This window comes from Epargyreus clarus, unplaced genomic scaffold, assembly GCF_041222505.1.
Source record: "Epargyreus clarus isolate Ecla_fem2 unplaced genomic scaffold, WU_Ecla_fem_2.2 ptg000010l, whole genome shotgun sequence".
NCBI lineage: Eukaryota > Metazoa > Arthropoda > Insecta > Lepidoptera > Hesperiidae > Epargyreus > Epargyreus clarus.
This window is the reverse complement of record NW_027332218.1, coordinates 10,607,637-10,628,925: the sequence shown is the minus strand read 5'-3', so window position 1 is coordinate 10,628,925 and position 21,289 is coordinate 10,607,637. Positions and strand designations below refer to the sequence as shown.

Below are 21,289 nucleotides of genomic sequence, written 5' to 3'. Positions count from 1 at the left end.
ATTAATTAAATATATGCAAATCTATCAGACTATTTGACTGCCATTATCGACTTCGAAAAGGAGGAATACATTTCGTATTTATTATTCAAGATAATTAAATATTGTCAAAATAAAAAAAAAAACAATTTTATACTTTTCTCGATTAGTTTTTACTTTAATTGAATTATAATGAACGTTGTAAGCTTGCAAATATAAAATAAGTTCTTGGTTAAGTTATTGTTTTAAGCGACATCTGTACGTAATACTGAATAAATGTGTTTGTCACCTAGCTAACTTTCTTAACAGCGCCATCTAGCAAACATTTTGCTTTACAAACAGATGCCGCTAGTGACTGAGATATGATAGTAAACATAGAATACTGCAATCATTTCCCACAAATGTCGCTACTATTAAGATATAACGCGACATTCTATTCTACCTAGTTTGTTCAAATGCCGGTTTTGAGCATTATTTATATTTTTATTGTTTTTGATTATTTTATTTAACAAAAATATATTCTTGTATTCTAGAATTATTTAGAGTTAGTTCTTTATTTGTATTTCGGAGTAGCCTAATTTTAATATCGAGTTGGAGTGGTTTTGTCCGAATTGAAGTTCTTTTTTTTGTATAGTTTAGTTCCTGATATTGCAAGGACAATTAAGGTAAGTGCTGACCAGATACTTACACGTACCTAGTAATTGTATTGGAATTCTAGTATAAACTAACTTCACGATGCGTAGATGCAAGGTATTGGCGATAACATCTAATATACATCGATTATGATTTACGTTTTTTACAAAAGAGATTTTGGTATTATGGTTTCAGAAGGGATTTAAAATAGTAATACATAGTAACATGACACTGCAAAATCTCAATCATGGAACAAGAAAAACTATATATATCTTTGTTTTTATGTGATGCATTACTCTACTTACTAGGTGTCTATTTTATTTTCTCAGGCAGATTTTTAGGAAAGAAATTGAAAACGTACGGGTATATAATGTAAAACACTAGATCGATTTATACATTTATATTTATTTAATTACATTTTGTCAATACAATATGGCATAGCCTTACAATATCCGTTACAAAATCTCATAGAAAATTCGCCTATCAAACGTTACACGTCACAATTACATTTTTTATTTTAATATTAATGATCTATTTACTAATTGTTACATCTTGAAATAGTTATCACAAACAGATAGAATATTTATAGAAAAATAATGTTTTAATATAACAAAATTTAATTAACAAAATAAACATAATTTAATCACAAAAGAAAATAAAACTAAACTTACATTAACTTAACCTAATCTAGATCCAAAAAATAATACTTTTATTTATTTATTTGGTTATTACATCTATTTTGTGCATCATAGCCTTTTTACTAAAATTATGATAAAGAAATTGGACTAATGATAAATTATTTTATTTAACTAAAAGTTCTGTTATAATCTTAATTTTTTATATACCAATTGCTTAGCTATACAGAGACAAAGATTATATCGATTTCTTGAAAGATAAAGATAGAAAAGACAGCATGGGATTATCACGATTTTTATCATAAATTTCACAAACAATATTAGTGATAATATTCAATCCGAACATTGTTTTCTCATACAATTACAAAATGTCTACTTATTTTTTAAATTAAAATTAAACGGTTAAAATTAACCGCAGTACCCATTAACCATGAGTTTTGGAAGTCCATTTCATTCCCAACTAGTCATTGAAATCCCTCATTTTCCAAAAGTTAGTTTGTATGAACTAATCTATAAAACCTGAATAGGTTAGTTATATGCGAAAATATGTATGGTCCCTGTGGATAATTGCAAAACCATGTACTCTTCACAGTCAGCTTATTCTTTCAAACAAGTTTCGATTCACGACTATATTTAATGCTATGGAACTATAATTGCATTCATGCAATACTGACCCAGTTTTTTGGCTCTTTAAGCGAATTTCCTGAAAAGCCCTTAGGCAAAATTAAACAAAATGGAAAAATGAAAGAGATTTTTATTATGAAAAAATAGTTTTTTTTTTATTATGAATAGGTGCAGGGACTGTTGTTAATTCAAAATATTTTATTTAAAAATCTTCTCATTTTTTGTTGTGAATAATCCGTTAACGTAATTTCGGATAAATCTAAAAGTCATTTTTACAAAAATCCGTTGAATCAAATAACAATATCTTGGCATAGGAACTTGAATACATGACAAGTTACTGTTATAGTATAGATTTTAAGTCCGAAATCGGCATCAGAAGGTTCAAGGGAACTCTACAATACAATACAACTCTCTTTTTTCTAAAGACTTCATACTAAAGACAGCAACAGTGGGTACATTTAGGTGAAAACTCTGAAAAGTTACTTAAAACCTATTTGAGAACCATGTTCAATCAATGTCATGCTGATAATGCAAACATTTGACAAGACTTTTAATGGAATGAAATTCGATATGCGCTTTGAAACAAATCCGGTATTTGCAATTACGGTTTTCAACCATTATAAACGTAAACGTAAAGTTATGATAAATGTTAAAAGGTGTCACAGATTTTTTTTATTAATAACTAAAAATAATAATGCAAGTGGAGCTCGAAGCTGATAAGACCACACAAGTGTAAGACTTTACACTATCTATTCAACACTCTCACGTCAAAGGGACCTTTGTAGACCATAACAATATGTAGAGAACAATATGATATAACAATAACACTCGGGAAACGCTCGTATTGTTTGCATTAAACTTCTGCGACCATATTATCAAATGAGGACTCTTGTAACCAAAACAAGTGGTGAGTTTCTGCCATAATTACGTCCATTGCATTCATAATACTTCGTCGTCATCAACGACATCAACCCATTACTGTTTCGTAACAGGAATCATGAACATTCAAGAATATGCAGGGACGTATTACACATGCACTATATCTTACATTTTCCTAAAACCATAATTCGTCAAAGGCTTTGGGCATTTTAGCAGCTTACAAATTGGATCAGCAGAATATAATTGAATCGTGCTATCTTTTTGTGTGTCCATTTACTTATATTGTACAATCTCAATAATATTTTATTATCCATATCCGTATTGATATTTTAAATTTTAGTATTAAACTAAGCAATAAAACGTAGTCGTTCCTGAAGGTAATTGTCATTTGTGGCTATTTTGCTTAACTATCGATTGAAACATTTAATCATGCAGACTTTATGTCAAATTAATCGTCTAGAAAAGTCTAAGGTCAGCAAGATGTATGGAACATTTTTAAATGCCAGCTAAGTCACTGGCTTACTTAAAATTGAACTACAATAGTAAATACACATGAAATGTCATTAAACTTAACCTAAGAAATAGAATAAGAATTCCTAAGCATAGATAATCTTTTTGGCATTTTAAAGCTTTCTTAGATATATCTCCACTCTTACCTTAAGGAGGTAGAAATAGATTAGCTGCCAAGAAACGAAAATCCTTTAGAGGAACTGTCATAAAATTGGATAACTCTCTGGATAGGGTCAGAAAACCCAAATTGGAAATCACATGTTGACGCAACGAAGCTTCTTATCGGGTATTCTGGATGCGAATTGGTTTTTAGGAACAACTGCTTTAGCTTCGGGTTTCTCTTCGGCTTTCACAGGTACAGATGCCTCTCCCATCACAGTCCGCAAGCAGACTTTCATATCAGCTGCGAATTTTCTTACTAACCTCTCCAAAGAGAAGAGATGGTCGTCCAAAGCTTCTGGGATCTCTTCCCGCATAAAGTCTGCTAACCTTAAGAGGTATTCTACGTTGGAACCGGAATGGCCGTGGCATTCTAAGATTTGTTTCGCGATCTCGGGCAAGGGAGCTGCACCGAGCCAATGCTTGTTCTCTGGAACAGCTATGTATAATAAGGCATCCTTGTTACCGTTACTGGTCGAAGGTAGGAAGGAGGGGCGAGGGTGGAAATTCACTGTGTAGGTTCTGTAGCCTCCTAACTGGCATTCTCGTGTGGAGAGATAAGGCAGGGCGGCGTTGTTGTCAGCGGCGACCAAAAACGCCTTCCCCCACGTAATACCCTGCAAGAGAAAAACATACGTGAGTTAATTGGTGCAATGATAAAAATATCCACTTGTTGTATTGTTCTTTATGATTTGGGTGTTATTTTAAATTGTGAATAAGGTTAACATTATCGTTAATGTAACAATAGCGTGAAGTGTTGTTAAACTAGAAATTGTGTGACCAATGAATTCAAGTTTAAAACAATGCAGTATATTTGTAATGACCGATTGACTGGCCAAAATCAGATATTACCTACATGTAAAATTTACGTATTTCAAACAATTTGAATAATGAATTTTGAAGGTGGTAGAACCCTTTGTGGTTCGACTCCGGCGGCACCACCGCCACACCTAATTCTACCTAATAACAGCAGTGTTAGGCGCTGCTGTGTTCTGCTTTGAAGGGTGTGGTAAGGGAGACAGACTTTTCCGAAGCGTTCCAGCTTAGTCCTCAGGGGTAGCGGCGCATCTGTGGTCGACCTCAGGTAAGAATATCTAATCCTATCTGGGGTTGATTACAGATGTCCATGGGCGGCAGAAGCCACTTACCATCAGGTGGACTGCAAGCTCGTCTGCTACTCCTATATTATAAAAAAAAAAAAAATCAGCTCAACAGGTACCGTAGCTATATCAAGTACTGGTTGTTATTGTATGCATGGCCGGGGATTGAACCTGTAACTCTAGCTCGTATCAGTATGATGAATGACAGACTGTGATATTAAATATCAAAATCATCGGAAGATGTAATAATCAATGTATGATTACATTATTTCGAAAGTAACATTTTACACCAATCCATCATTTGGTCGTCAATAACTTGCTGGCATCTCGCATTGACCTAAAAACATAAAATTTACATTCTCATGCGAGTGGGCATAACCGGTGTCTTACTTCCGATATAGATGCAAGTTGTGAGACTGCGTTCGTTTTCAAGTTTATTTTGGGTTTACCAGAAACAAGTTAAACTTTAACTTATTTTTTGTTTCTTGCACAGGTACAACGGAATTACGACCTTCTATTGTTTCTGTAGATTCCTAAAAAAACTTAGTGTTAGTAACAACAGTAATTTACGTATGTATGTACAACTAAAATAATTGAAATATGGATAATTAAATTCAATATTATCTATCAGTATTTTTATAAAGGGTCCTTTACTGAAAGTTTGATTTCGTTATAAGAATATTAATTAATTTTAACCTAAATATTATATCCATATGCACTTCGTTATAATTACGTAGTAGATTTGTTTAAACATCGAAGAATAATACACGGTTTAAAACAAAGCCTAAATTATCAGCATTTTTCGAAATAATCTCACGCATGAAGCATGCAACTCTTTGTAATTTTATGTCAGGTTAAAAACTCGAAATGATTCACGCTTCGGCTTCGATGCCTTACGAAAGAGTTGATAAACGCAGTCCAACGACATTGAAGACTCCGGTTTATACTTGGATGAATCATACGGGATTTACAAGAATTTCTATAAATTTAGAGGTGCAAAGAAAACGGAATTTCCGAGTATGATCATTTTATTATTGCAACAAAAGTTTTCCTCCACTGACCTATCGAAATTACCTATGTATAGAAACTAAGTTGGAATGTTTCCACCGAAACACAAAAACTGCTTCATTTCGTTACTACCACCACAACCTAGTATGATTCGTCTAGGGTACTCCCTAGACGAATCTTACTAGGTTTTCTTTTATAATATAGGAGTAGCAGACGAACATGCAGTCAATCTGATGGTAAGTGGCTACTGACACCCATGGACATCTGTAATCAACCCCAGATAAGATTAGATATTTCTACCTGAGGTCGGCCACAGATGCGTCACTACCCCTGAGGACTAAGCTGGAACACCTCGAAAAAGTATGTCTCCCTTACCACACCGCCAAATACAACTGCGCTTAAAACTGGTGTTATGAGGCAGAAATAGGTGTGGCGGTGGTGCCGCCGAAGTCGAACCACAAAGGTCTAATTACTAGTTATTTAACAATAAACTCTCATTGTTACAATTCATACTACAAAACATTATTCTATAAGTGTAAATTAATAAAAATGTTATTTGTCCCTCTAAATAACGCAACACTTATCACTTTACGACACACCTGACGTCAGTGTTGGAATTGGGAAATAAACGTTGACAAATACTATAATTAGTACCTGGTTAATTATGCGGTTGAATACAGAAAATACCGTAAATTGTTCTACCGTTTGATACCGTGAAATTGGCTTGCAATTTTCATGGTAATGTTTTTGTTTGGCAATCCTTGCAAAAATTTACGTTGCCAAATTTCTTTGTTTATTTGTTTTTCTGGCTAAAATCTAAGGAAGTTTCATCATTGTTCACCTCTGTCCTTTGAGCAACGACTTCAAAATAAGTAGTATAAGACCTTTTTTTTTCGATTACGAGGAAACCTTCAAAAGGTACCCGATGACGTGGGAGCGACGATTTAAACCCCCCGGAGACCACCCTCAACGCTTGTTGGAGAACCCAGGGATCTCCGACGGAACACAACCAGAGTCCTCCAAGCGCGATGCCCCGATCGGGCTCTGCCCTGGGGGAGCACTTTTGGGTCCTCCCACACCATCTGGTGTTTACGACGGTATGCGACCACACACCATCTGGTGTTTACGACGGTATGCGACCACACACGTTTGCTTGCTGGACGGTTCGAGCTCCCACTCTTGCCGCCCGCAACCCCGGTAACCACCTTTTAGTCGCCTCTTACGACAGGCAGGGGATACCGTAGCCCTAATCTATTCCCGGGATTACAGGGTCAAGTAGTATAAGACCTATCACGCTAGACAGGGGCGGAATGGGATTGGCTGAAGAAGGACTTAATACAAATTTATTCTATCTTTATGCAGACATCTCAGAAAGGTTTCCACACATTTCATGATTAATGGCAAATTAAACAGACCTCAGGTATGTTAAATACACCTCATAAAATTTATTAGCGGCCGGTCAGATGTCAGAAGTCCAGTGTTTGTGGTTGACTAACACACGTAACCCTCAAACGTGTTTGTCGAATAATTTCCGTGAATGCTAATTTCCGACAAATACATCCAACATATGACTGTAGTTTCGTAAACAATGTTGCCGATTATAAAATTTTTGACAGAATAACCACAGTATACCAACTGATGGCAAAGGGCAGATCACAGGTTATCAAAAAGGGTATCGGTTATCAAAAAGGGACTACGTCTACGTAAAAGGAGTACCTACAGGACACTTTAGGCCAGAGGTAAAATATAGACGGAAGAAGACTATTGGCTACTAGTGTTCACCCATCCACCTCACCACGCCTTATGTTGCTTAACATTTTATATCAGTCATATCTACCCAAATCTTCACTCATGGGAATTTGAACTTCGAATCATCATTATTATTTTACTGAATACAAGTTATACAGGTAGGTAGGTATATAGTTTAAATAAAAACATATATCGCATTTGTTATGTAAGTAATAAATATTTACATTTCGTATAGCAACAAGATTTTTCGTAATATTTACATGTCTCAATGTTTCGTATTACGTCATCAACAATCAACATTATAATAACAACCAAATAAATGTAAATAAACGGTTCGGGTTATATTAACAACTGTTATCAACAATTACTTTTATTGATGCGCAATCATCGCTACAAATAAATTGTTAATATTAGAAATATTACAAACGCTAAAGTTTGTAACGCTTTCAAAGCCAAACCGCTGAACAGATTTTCATACAATTTAGTACGGAGACATTTTAATTAGTAAGAATATAGGGAACAATGTATACACCTTCTTAAGGGGATAAAATATTAGAACTACATCAAGCAGACAAATTCAGATGTAACCAAGAGTAGGTAGGTAAAGTCCGCGGCAAACTTCTAGTCCACTATAAATATAGAAATGAATTGGATCGCAATAGCAATTTGTAGATATTAGCAGGACGAAGATAGCGCGTGTGCCCTTACTGTTGCTACGGAGTATATGCTTGTGGTTCTCTGACTACACCTGCGCGCAACTTCAGAGCGGACTAGAAGTTTGGCGCGGACTTTACCAAACATAAATTATTACACCCCTTAAATTGTGAATCACAATTTAAGCATCACAAGCGGCTAATTCCGTGTCATACAAATCATACTCACAGGAAATAGTATTAATATTACGACCACAGACAGACAACAACATCAATTAGCTATTTATTAGTACACATAACCTACTTAACATAAACTAATACGTAACTAACCTTCATCCCATATAATCGCGTTTGCGAGAGGAATGCCAACAGGTTTGTATATAATGGATCTATGTTTTATGAATTCATAATTTGCTTTAAGCCCTCGACTTCCTACTCATACCAATTACTATTATTATAGATAATTAGTAGTTTTGAAACGATGCGCCTTAACTCAGAAATCGAAAGCTCGACTGAAAATATAGCCTTCGTTACTCCCACAATTTATACGAATCCAACGACACCTCATATGTATATTAAAGTACGTCAAATCGTAGGCTTGGACATCGTGCCAAAGAATGATATTTGTAATAGTTACGTGCATAGATACGCGTAAAACTTTACCTTCCGCAAACGGGTAAAAGTTTTATAACCCCTTTCATTTCTTACTATCTCTCGCTCTTTCAACATACATTACTTAAAAAGAGTGTGCTTGTATGCGCGCGAGTCGAGATTCGAGCATCGTGCGCGGTCGGCTGTCTTTGTTAAAATTCATTTTTTAATTGTTTTGAAACTGAAATAATCGATTATGCCACAACAGTCGAATTTCAAAGGACCCTTGATTTTAATCACTTAGTTGTTCAACAAGGAAACATAGCCTTTGTTATGTACATCAATTGTAAAACTACATGGTCACGTACATAACTGGCAATACACTAACTAACACGACTAGGTATCATGCAACTGATAAGACACTATTAGTGGTAGTTAATATAAACAGTGTCATTTTCCGCAACAGCTGACCCGTGGGTTATTCTATTCCACGTGAAAGTTGAAGATACTGTCAGTTTATTTCCTTGCCTGTCTGTCTGATTTTAAGATAACTAAGTCCTAATTATAGTAATGAAGTAATAGTAATAATAGTAATGTATCAAGACTCATAGTAGGTACTAACCTATAGCTTATACACTTGTAACTAAACGGTGTTGTCTGTTTTTCTTTATAACTAGTCCCTTGCTACCCTATGTAGCAAGGGACTATGCAGCCTACCTGACGGTAAGTGGTTGTTGCCTCCCATGGACATCTGTAATCAACCCGAGATAAAATTAAAGCCCTACTACAGGTTGGTCACAAATGCGTTTCCACAAATCGGTTGTCTGTAAAGTCGGTTTACTGACGATAGTTGAACGTGAAAACGTCATAAGAAAATACTGATGGAATGGTTGCATTTTTCAAAAAAAAAAAAATGTTTGATAGACATTTTGTATGGATATAGAGAAGGAGGTAAATACACGGAGGCTGATTGTGCCTCTTTGTCGCTCGTTCCGCGCTCTCGCTTGCCCTTCAGGCCTTAAATGGAACGCTTCAGAGCGAGGTAACGCCGCATGAGTCATGTTTTTTGGTACGTGAAGCCGGCTCCATCGAATTATAAGACGTTGTCACGTCAAAAAATATTTTATTCTACAAGTAATGCGCTATTTCCGTAATCCGTGCACAGCATTTCCGTTACTTGCTGAGAATACCGATACATATCTCCTAATACGCCACGAGAAGTATATTTTCAAAAATATAAAAAAGGACGACCTTTTCGCTCATTTCAATGATGACAATAAGATTGGTCACAGTTGGCAGATTCAAGAGTTTATCACGCGTCCTTCCTTTATATAGGTCAGGGTTCGTTCCGTAATATGCGGATACGAGAATAAAACACGTGGTTTCTTTGTGTTTAAATCTGTATACCGAAAGAGCTTTCTTCCGTTACTTTCTTGGTTCACTCGGCGACCTTAGTGAGAGAACATTTTAAAATATCATATCGCCCCTTAAGACAAAGTAACCTTAATATAACGCTTTCTACATGTAGGTTAACGTGTAAAATAACCAACAAACCTTAACCCCACATCAATGCAGAAAATATTATAGTCCCACACTATGTTAAATTTCTGGATGTATCTCTATAGATTGATAGAAGATCAGAAGCCTTCAGAAATTCAGATATTCAGGACAGCAATAGCTATTTTTTTTTACTATGGTTACATTATCTGTCTGTGTATGAGTCTATGAGACGGGAATATTAATGACTACGTTTAAGTTAAAAGCTACCTAGAAAATATCTAAAATACCTATGAGTAAGTTTACGAAATAGTCTTAGAAAACGGCAGTTACTTTATCAAATTATTAAATTACTAGCTGAACCGGCAAACTTTGTACCACCTCAAAATCTATTTATCAAATATATTTCATATAAATTATAGCCTATGTTACTCGTGGATAATGTAGGTTTCGAATTTTTAAAATCGGCCCAGTAGTTTTTGAGCCTATTCATTACAACCAAACAAAGTTTTCCTCTTTATAATATTAGTGTACGAGTAGAAGTGTAGATATACAGACATACAAATTTAATTTATTTGTTAGTATAGATAATGTACATCAGTCAAAAGCGTGACAATGCAACTAGACCAGCTGATAAAAATACACCCAAACATTACACTTGAATGAGGACAAAATTGATATGTTTATCTACTTTCTATACGGATTTAATGCCTGAATCTTATCTTGTCTATTCTAGTAGGAACTGTAACGAATGAAATACGAAGTAAATAGACTCCTTATGCTAGACACTATCATTAGTCAAATAACTATAACGTAATGCGACGCTTAATTAATCTCACAAGTCGCCGTGCAGTCTGGGTACGTAGAAGACGTTTAAGGTGTGAGGGTCCGCCTTTGCATTAGAACGCTTGATAAACATTCCGTCTGCCGAATGCCAGACCCTTATTATACCCTTTATATAGTGTAACATCACACCCAAGCCCATAATACTATATTTGCCAGAACCAATGTTAAAAAATTACTGTTATTTGTTGAACCTTGCAAAAATAAAACTGTTTCCAAATCTATTTCAATGGCAATTACTTACAGGGTATCATGTCAACCGACAGAATGACACAGAACCTCACTGGGATATAGCTAGTTATATATATATTGCACACGTGTTGTCTTTTTTATTATTATTATAATGATTTATTTTTGCACAATGTATACTGGTTTGGTTCCTATTTAATTGGAAAATAATAATAATATAGTCGAAAGTTGTCTGTTTTTGTTCGATTTAGTTAATTGTACGTAGGTACGTAAAATACTCCAACAAAAGAGGTATTATTTTGTAAAACGTCCATTACCATCTATAAACTTACTTTATAATAGATATTAAACGCATTATATAAATAATAAAACGTCCCTTAATGTATTCTATATTTATATTTCGATAATTTTCAAAACATATTGGAAATAGATACAAAACACTCATGGGGTATTCCTGGACCCCACGCGTGACGTTACGTTATTAGTAATCGCGCGTGTACTTAAGGCTTATAAAGACGATTGGACGGACACAGTATTAAACCTAACATACCTATCATAGCTGGCAATAAATTTATATAATCTATGTAGCAAAATTGATCAACAAGTGACCTTTTCATAATACAGGATACGAGTCATGCAATAAAAAGCGCATTATTATAGAAATAATAATGGACGCATTGTTATAATAAAATAACAAATAATACGACTGTAAAGTATACATTCCATATCAGTTTTAGTATTCAAGAAGAGTCACTTATTGTTGAGGGTGGGCCCTTAATAATAAATTACTCTTGTCTCGAAACCCTTGTAAGGGTTTTTGGAGCCCTTTATCAATAAATGACTCTTACCTCGTAACCCTTATAAGAGTTTCTAAACAAAATAATATAAAATTTTGGATTAACATAGTGCCTACATAGTCCTTAATTATACTTGGGTAATAACTATTTTCTAGGTACCGTTTGCAAATTTCCAATGGGAATATCCTTTCATTTGAGATGAACAATTAATTATTTCATTTATCTCCGTACAATAAGGTAAATAACTTCTCGTACTTAATATATAACGATATTTATCACTTGTTTTAATGGTGTAGGAAGTAATCGTGGGGAAACATGCATACCCAATATTTTTTTTAACGTTTTCAAAATATGAAGTCTACCATTACGCACTCAGTCCGCGCGGTGAACTATGCCCTAATCCTTCTCATTCTGAGAGGAGACCCATGCCCAGCAGTGGGACAGTAATGGATGACGAAGATTGCGACATTTAATGTCGTAAATACATCGTATTAAAAACTAAATTAACGTAAGGGGAATGTATAAGGAAAATGTGTTCTTTAGAATTTGTGCATCAATTGCATCCATTAAAATGCGTCATGTTAATTTATTGATAATACGAACAATATATGCAAGTATCGTATGCAATTAAGTGTGTGTATTTCTTGGTATTTTCTTCACTGTAGTGATGACATCTGTACTTGTTCAACCAACTTCGTTTAGAATTGATACTTAACTTTGAGTAGATAGGTATTTTTTATAAGACAGAAGTAGCAGACAAGCATACAGTATACTTGATGGTAAGAGGCGAATGCTGCCCCTGGACATGTGTAATTAACCCCAGATAAGAGGAGATTGGCAACAGATTCGCGCTACCTCTGAAGATTAAGGTAAAATATCTCGGAAAAGTATGTCTCCCTTATCACACCCTTCTGACTTGAACACAGCAGCGCTTAACACTGTGTTAATAGCACAAATATCTAAATAACAAACATATGTACGGCACTCACAGACGCCCCTCGTGTTACGATACATACGATCGTATCACACCACATACAATTCGCAAATCGCCGGATGCAATTGATTCAACTTGCAAGTTCCAAAGTACGTACTCCGTGAGTAGTCAATTACTCTTCACACAAAATGGATTGACGTATGACATGTAAAAGTTGACCTCTAACATATAATGTCACCTTTTACATGTCAACATTAAACCTTTAACTAAAAGCGATGGCGGTGGTTGGTCCCACCGAGTACGGTTGCAACCGTTTGTTAATTAAGAAAATGTTTGTTTTTTACACCGAAATCAAAGTAAAAATCAATATATTACGTTTTTGATAAATAACTGTTATTCACCAGTAAACCAAATTTTGATGACTTTACAGTTTTCACAATAAACGTAACAATACTAAAATATATCAAAATAAAATGAACAATTGAACATGCGATAGATACTCTTATTTCGCTGGTCATGTCTTCTATTACAGCATATTATCGTATTTCAGTATATCTTATTACTCGTGCGTTTTAAACAATTCCACGTGTTACTTATGCACCTCCAATATAATATGATTCATGGAATGTATGCATATAGCATAATGTATATTACATACCTTATTTATTGTTCAATGACATGAATGAATTTGTCTCACTGTATTTTATATTAAGTGATTAAATCAATGATAATCAAAACATTTTATTTGCATGAACATTTTACCTAATGAACCATTCGAAAATCAGTGCGAGGGCCACCTAATAACAAAACTATTAATCATTATCACCTAACATATCATATTATATTCATCATCGACCGGTATCTTAAAATAATTTTAAAAAATGTGTTAAGTTTATTCTTCCGTAATTGTTCAACGAAGACTATCCTAACTCTAAACTATTCTCATTTTGTGAGATGACTCGTGATAAGCAGTAGGACAGAAAACTGTTGGTTATGATAATGATGGGCAGTTTTGATATGGTTATATCAGCCCATGAAATCCGGCTACCAAATATATAAAATTGTTATCAGATTTTTTTATTATGATTAAACCAAACTTCGTCAAAAAATTATGAACTGTTCGCGTTGATAATTTTATAACGCAGTTTGGTAATTTTACTAAAAATGTGGTCGAGTACTGGCTCAGTACTTATCTTACAAAATTCTATCATCTCGAAGTATTTGAGTTCGCCCCATTAAAGGATGGGTACCACATGTTATGAAGTAGATAGCTATACTAACAATTTTGTTTACTTTCTGTTATTGTATTGTTTGTTTCCGATTGAGAACTTTAGGCCTCACGAGGTCATTGACAATTTTGGAATCATTCCAAAAAAAAAAACAACTATAAATAAGATTGGTGCGTACTAAAATAATATCGGTGTCGGGTCAATTAGGGCATTACGAAGAATCAAAGAAATTTTAATTTAATTTGTTTACTAGCGAAGTAAAGACTTTACAGTATATGCGCTGGTTTCGAAAAAACGTAATAACAAACAAAGACAGGAGGCAAGACCTTTAAACTAGTAAATATTTGCGTCGACGTATGATTAATCAGGGAAAGCCGAAGTGACAATCTTCCGATAAACTTATTGAAAATAGCAAACAACCAAATCATTAATAGTCAACATCAAAATATTAATAAAAACCGTATTAAAATCATACCAATGGTTTTGAAGATAAATGCTAACATTGTTTTGTACAAACATCCTCTCATGGGTGAAAATAAGAAATGAAAGGGGAAAATAGAGGTCAGTGGTCATAAATTAAGTGTTTTTATCTTCAAACTAGGAAATAATCGTGGCTTTTATGACTGAGTGAGACCTAAGGAAGCGACATAGTTGCTCATATAATGACAATAGTGACACGTGTAGCATACTCTGGGTAGTGCGCCACAATATGACGCTGTAGCTTGTCACGAACTATGAATGTGGTCGGTATAGATCATAGTTATAGTTATATTACTACGTGTGTAGTGATTGAAATAAGGCGAAGATAATATTGTTACTTACGAAGACGCTTGACCACACTTGACGAGAACACTGAGAAATCAAAGTATACAGAGCTTTATAACCTTAAGCAATTACTGTCGATTGAATAATTTAGTTTACTTCAATCTTGACTTCTATACATTCAAAAATGAAATACTAAAGAGCATTTTGACCGGACGATTTTGACTGGAGTCTGAATCCGTGTTGTGTGAGGACCATGGATGGGCTCAAAATCGAGTACTGAAACTCTGACCTACAATATAAATGGAATCCCGAACCTTTTGAGTGTCGTACCCGTACCACTCCGCTACCGTGGGTGACCACTCCGCCACACAGGCCCGTCATATATGGAAATAAAGACGAACATATCTATGGGATAACAGAGCACAATTTGAGAACCACGTTATTGACAAATCTTTTATTGAGAAACAAAGCAAGCCGCTAGAATTATCGAAATAACCGAATTAACCAATGACCCAGTAATCTTTGAAATTTTAGCTCGTTACAAGAAACAGGTCAATTAGATTCGACGAGTTGAGAAATGGTCAAAATTATAGATAATGAGAACGATTCGGTCGATCAAAGGATATAGATTGCATAGTACTTGTTTCGATTAAATATTATCTTTTCAGTCTTGTCTGATATAAATTTATTTGTACCATAATGTCCTTATATTGACTATTAGATATAACTTTAACAATAAGATGTATCATGTAACACTTTGTTATTTAGAATCTAAATTTTAGACATTGTTATTTTAATTTGTTACCAATCAAATTGAAGCTCGTCAGCTGGTAGCAAGCAGTACATCCCCTGGTTATCCCTGTAGTTTCGGGACTAGAATAGGGCTACGGTATCCCCTGCTTGTCGTAAGAGGTGACTAAGAGAGGGCTTCTGGGGTCGCGGGTGGCAAGAGTGGAAGCTCGAACCGCCCGGCCAACGGCCCCGGGAAGAACGGCAGTATGTGTGGTCGCATACCGTCGACGCACCAGACGGTGTGGCGAGCGTGAAGCTCACCTGAGCGGATACGCTAAGAAGACTCCAGTTGCGTTCCTTTGGAGATCCCCGGAGTCCTCTACGCAACTCCGAGGACGGCCACCGGGGAGGTTTTAGTGCGGTAAGAGTCCCACATAACCCTGTGTCGCTCTCACGACATGGGGTACCTTTTGAAGATTTCCCCTTCGTGAACAAAAAAAAGTCCATCTGATGGTAAGTGATCAATGGACATTTATAATTGGAGTCGCCAAATATTTCTGAGCAAATTGACACATTGTATTCACATTTATTACACCTGTTGTGTCACAACACAGCAGGTGTAATAGATGTAAATACAATTGACTCCATATATTCGTATATGTAGCTTTACCCAAACCTATGTCTATCATACTGATGTAATGCCAAAATGCGTCTTACATAAGGAGTATATTTGGTTAGTTTGTCAATGTTATCGCAATTTCCTTCACTAGATTATAGGAATTTGATATATACCTATAGCTTCTTATCGCCTTTCCTACTTTGTGATCGTATTAGATAAACCTAGAACTACTTCCCCAATAGACAAAAAGAGTTCAATGTCATTTCCTAAGTTCTTCGTGGATTTTTTCTGGATGAAATCTTTGAAGCGTTCTGAACTCGTTTCCTGTTTGTTAAAATGGTGTTAAAGAAATTCATGCTTACCTCGTTATCTTCTACTAATGTTGCGACACGACCCGGCTGTAACAAGAATAATAAGTAAAATTAGAATCTATTGAAAAATTTAAATAAAAAAGATATAGATAAAGAGATATATATATCGTTTCAAGTAAAAAGCTTCAATTAATATAAGGCAATGTATAATTTTTCCTTTTTTAAGTCGGTTAATACTTATTTTATACATGGCGTACAGCCTTTAGACTTGAAAACCATTCACTATACACCAAAGTTTTATATGAAAACATAAATGTGCAAATAATTAAGATTTTTATTGAAGAGACAAATGAAATTAAATTTAATCATATATGTATAAAAGTTAGCAACCTTATACGCTTCTCTAAGATTCGTTATATTTTCTCATAAGGGTTGTTTCACATGATCACAGAGACACATTACGCGATCTCATAAGAGCAATTAATTTGTATTGATATGTAAATGATCATAATAAATTATTGTGAGTATTTCTAGCGTATTATTGATATATCGATTAACAGAACACCTGTTTGAAAACAGTATGAACATGATGACATAGTCACACCATCATAAAGTGATCATGAGTTTAAACTTGTACGAAAATAGGAACACGACGTCACAGCCCTAAAGTTTGGTTACGCGTCGTTAATAAATATTCTGTTGGCATGAGGAATATGTTTTGAATTTTTTATGCATGATAAGTAACAGGTCATTGTATTTTCAGTGTTACGGAAATGTTACAAACACGGAAGTTTCGTATAGGATCAACACGGTTGAAGTTAGTTTTTGAAGAAAATCCAATGAGTGCAAACAAATTTCAGTGCAAGTTTTAAGTTATAACATGATATACTTAAGGTGAAGGTGGTAGAACTCTTTGTGGTTCGATTCCGGCGGCACCACCGCCACACCTATTTCTACGTAATAACAGCAGTGTTAGGCGCTGTAGTGTTCCGGTTTGAAGATTGTGGTGAGGGAGACGGACTTTTCCGAGGCGTTCCAGCTTAGTCCTCAAGGGTAGCGGGGCATCTGTGGCCGACCGCAGGTAGGAATATCTAATCCTATCTGGGGTTGATTACAGATATCCATGGGCGGCAATACCCACTTACCATCAGTTGGTCTGTATGTTCGTCTGCTGTTTCTATATTATAAAAAAAAGCTTGATAAACTTGTTTAATATTTTTGTTGTTGTGTTGTAATGTTTAAACTATTGATCAAATGGTCATCTTGTAATATATCGTATATTACTATATCTTTTTTCTTTCTTTCGAGATTATCATATTTTTAAATAGTAGTTATACAAAGTTTGAAAATTTGTCGTAGGTGAGTTGTCTTCGATTTCAGAGTATAACGATTAATTTAGCATAAAAATGGTTTTGGATGTTCGTTATGTACGCGCGTTTATTTGTAGTGATGCCCTATCAGCCCAATTGGAATGTTTCGTGACGTTTTCCACTTTCTTGGCAAGTGGTACAATGTTTTACATTATATTCGCGTAGATCTAAAATGTACGACGAACTGAATTGTACTATGGTGAACATAATAGATTAATGGATGTCGGCTTGTTTTTGATGTTGAGTATCGGGATTTTAGTTTTTATACAAAAAGTATAATACATAATGAAGTATTTAAACAAAATAATTTACATTTTTCATGGCACAATGGTCACCAACAATGATGTGCTAGTTCTATACGAATAAGATAGGAACTTATTCTTTTAAGCAATATCTGTCTATAGTCTAATATGAAGTTTTTATGAATCATAGGTGACTAAGGTGACCCTTATCCTGATATTTACGAAATAATGAAATATTTTGAGCTCACACACCAATCGTTCTGGTGGAATATTTAAGAGCTTACCATGATTAAAATAAAATGTAATGTTTTAAATAACGCTGTAATCAAATACTATTGAATATGATGCAATAACGCTTATGATGACAGATTGCTATAAAATAATTAAGTTATAAATAGATTAATGAATCACAAATAGTATTGTGTCATGACAATAAAACTCTTAATGCAGTATTATACCATAAATTATAGCAAGCGTGATGATTACCCATTAGTCTTAATCCTACTTCATGGGAAAATTAATCTGTGTAAACATATTCATAATCTCTGATAGAACCCTTCAGTTGTAGTGCTCTCTACATAGACAGAATTATTAAACATTTACTATATTATTACACAGAAAGGTGGGCCGACAATGAAATGGATGACATTATATGAGTGATGGGAAGAGGCTGGATGAGAACAGTGCGAGTTCGGGACTTGTGGAAGTCTAGTAAATAGACTAGGTTCAGCAGTAGTGGTCACGGGCTGAAGAAGTATACAGATGTTCAGGGGGCACCATTTATGAAAAATGCTTGCTATCAGATAGGAGGCATGCATAGCCTCGTAGAATATGTAGATCGTATCTACAAAGTTAAGCAATGTTAGACGTGGTAGGCAGTTGGTTGGGTGTCTGCTAGTGGCAAAGTTTTACAAAAGTGGGATTTCGTTCTTCAGAGGGCACGTTAAGCCTGTTTTGTTGCTATAATTGAAAGGCAATAGTTAAACTTGTCTAAGGCCTTATAGCTACAATTTTAAAATTTAAAACCCAGGATGGAAATTGGAAACCCTTTTCTTCCTCCACCAACACATGGTGAAGTATACTCATAGGGCGTTTTACCCAGCAGTAGGACATAAAAAGGGTTAACAAATAACTCAAGTATTTGTAATTTCGAAACGAGTCACTATGGCACTACTGTTTGTGAAAATTAAGTCGAAATATTTCATAAATGTTATAAGTATGTCACCTTTTGTTCACCCAACAAACCAGAACACACCAGTGTGATATAGTACACAAATAAGTTTATACAGATAACACCTATATCTACACATGGTAATCATAATTATTGAGGTCAGAGTAATAGATTATGGATAAACTCATTAGAAACTTTGAACTGTGTATGTTATTATTTAATTTATCAAATTATTAACTAACTTTATTATGACAACAGATAATTAATAAATGTGATCAATATTTTTTTGTATATGGTTTTTTTTAATTATTATTATTTAGCTTAATTACTCGTTGAATTAACAGCCAAACTTCCTGAATAATATTATATAAAAAAATAATATTTTCCTTATACTTAATTTTGCAAACAAGAGAATGATCTCTTAATCTATACTAATATTATAAACACTTAATCTATACTAATATTATAAAATAATATTATAAAAACTTTGTTTGTTTGTTTGATTGTAATGAATAGGCTCAACAACTACTGGACCAATTTTAATAATTCTTTCACCATTCGAAAGCTACATCATGCACGAGTAACATAGGCTATATTTTATATGAAATATATTTGATAAATAGATTTTGAGGCGGTACAAAGCTTGCCGGGTCAGCTAGTAAATGTATAATGAGAATTACACCTGCTGCTTTACTCAAGAAGTTATGAAAGTTAGATGAAGCAATTGTGAAATTAACTAACATCATTAGGATTAATATCAATATTTTCAGCATACTATTCTTACATAGAAAGGGCCAATCAAGGTCAAACTATATATTAATGTACTTAGTCATGGAAAATTGGATGGACACAAATATTCCACAGAAAGTTTTTTGTACAAATCCAATAAGGAAATACTTATTGAATTATTAATTATAACCCTTTTCTATGTTATCATGTTTTGCACAGGTTTTTCCCTACTGGAGGATGTCTGGAGTCTAATGCATGCACACTATAGGCGTGGTAAGTGGAGAAACTCCTCTGTACAACATCTTAGATGTAATTAGGCCATCTTTTTAGGCTAGATACTTTTTCGAAGACAAATAAAGAAGAGGAAGCCAATGATTTGTCAAAAATAATAAAATATATATGTTTATCTGAAGACCTTATTTTTTTTGCCTACTCTACTTACTTGCTTATAATATATGTTTAAGGCATTTTTTGTTACTAAACTGAAGAGAATATTAATTTTCAAGCATAATATGTATGTGTATGCGAAATGTGAGACTGTTTGCTTGTGAAACCTTCAACACCATTCATCCAAAGATTAATTAGTGATATTTAATGCTAAAAACCTGGAGATCCTCCATACCCCGGAAGTGCGAATAGAATTTATCCACTACTGGTCCATCCATTCAATTTATGAGTTGGATGCGCGCCCGACATTGCTTCTGATGGTAAATTCATAAAGTTCTGTAAAAACCATGGGGCTATACGTTCTACTAAATTGAATTGTAATCTTTTTCATTATATTTAAAGTCATAAATAATGAGTAGCAGATTTTTAAAACAAGCGTGATTTTTTACGCGAATATTTTATGAAAAATTAAAAATATTTTACCTTGGATTCAGTTCCGCGGTGTGTAGTGTTCCCTTGCCAGAATCTTCTAGAAAATCCTTTAACGTATCCTGTCACTGACTGCTGGTAATCAAACCCTGGGTTCCAGCATAAAGACCCATACCCAAAGACCCATAAGGGCGCCTTCCTGTCTATTAATTCCACATTCTGCTCCATTTTGGATAAATCATTGGCTTCCTCTTCTTTATTTCTTGAATCTTGTTTAAAATTCTCCATCGTGGTTTTAAATAGAAACACTACTTTCTACGGAAAATATACAGCGAATTTCGAATTTATAGTGAAAGCGTTGAAAGAATGCCGCGTTAGGATTGACTTATCACAGATTTATTACACTTTTATTATTCTACTTGTGTTTCATTGTGGGTATTTAGAATACGCGTGTTTAATATAAAATAACACTACTTGTTACGAAAAAATGTGATATAATACCACCCATTGCGACTTCCGATTCCAAAC

General features: G+C 34.4%; 1 protein-coding gene across 1 annotated transcript; it reads right to left on the bottom strand.

The window, feature by feature from the left end:
* Positions 1-994: 994 nt before the first annotated feature.
* Positions 995-21,289, bottom strand: LOC140745528 (putative glutathione-specific gamma-glutamylcyclotransferase 2). The gene is made up of 3 exons (XM_073077443.1): positions 20,816-21,289; positions 16,485-16,520; positions 995-4,033 (listed from the first exon to the last, which is right to left on the bottom strand). The coding sequence occupies exons 1-3, from the start codon at positions 21,047-21,049 to the stop codon at positions 3,512-3,514; spliced, it is 792 nt and encodes a 263-aa protein (XP_072933544.1). The 5' UTR covers positions 21,050-21,289; the 3' UTR covers positions 995-3,511.

Bases quoted from the DNA above. Each gene is read 5' to 3' on its own strand.
- LOC140745528 (XM_073077443.1), bottom strand. From the start codon at position 21,049: ATGGAGAATTTTAAACAAGATTCAAGAAATAAAGAAGAGGAAGCCAAT. The intron at 16,521-20,815 runs GTAAAATATTTT...TTCTTGTTACAG, and splicing joins ACCGCGGAACTGAATCCAAG to CCGGGTCGTGTCGCAACATT. The intron at 4,034-16,484 runs GTAAGCATGAAT...TTTCTCTTGCAG, and splicing joins CATTAGTAGAAGATAACGAG to GGTATTACGTGGGGGAAGGC.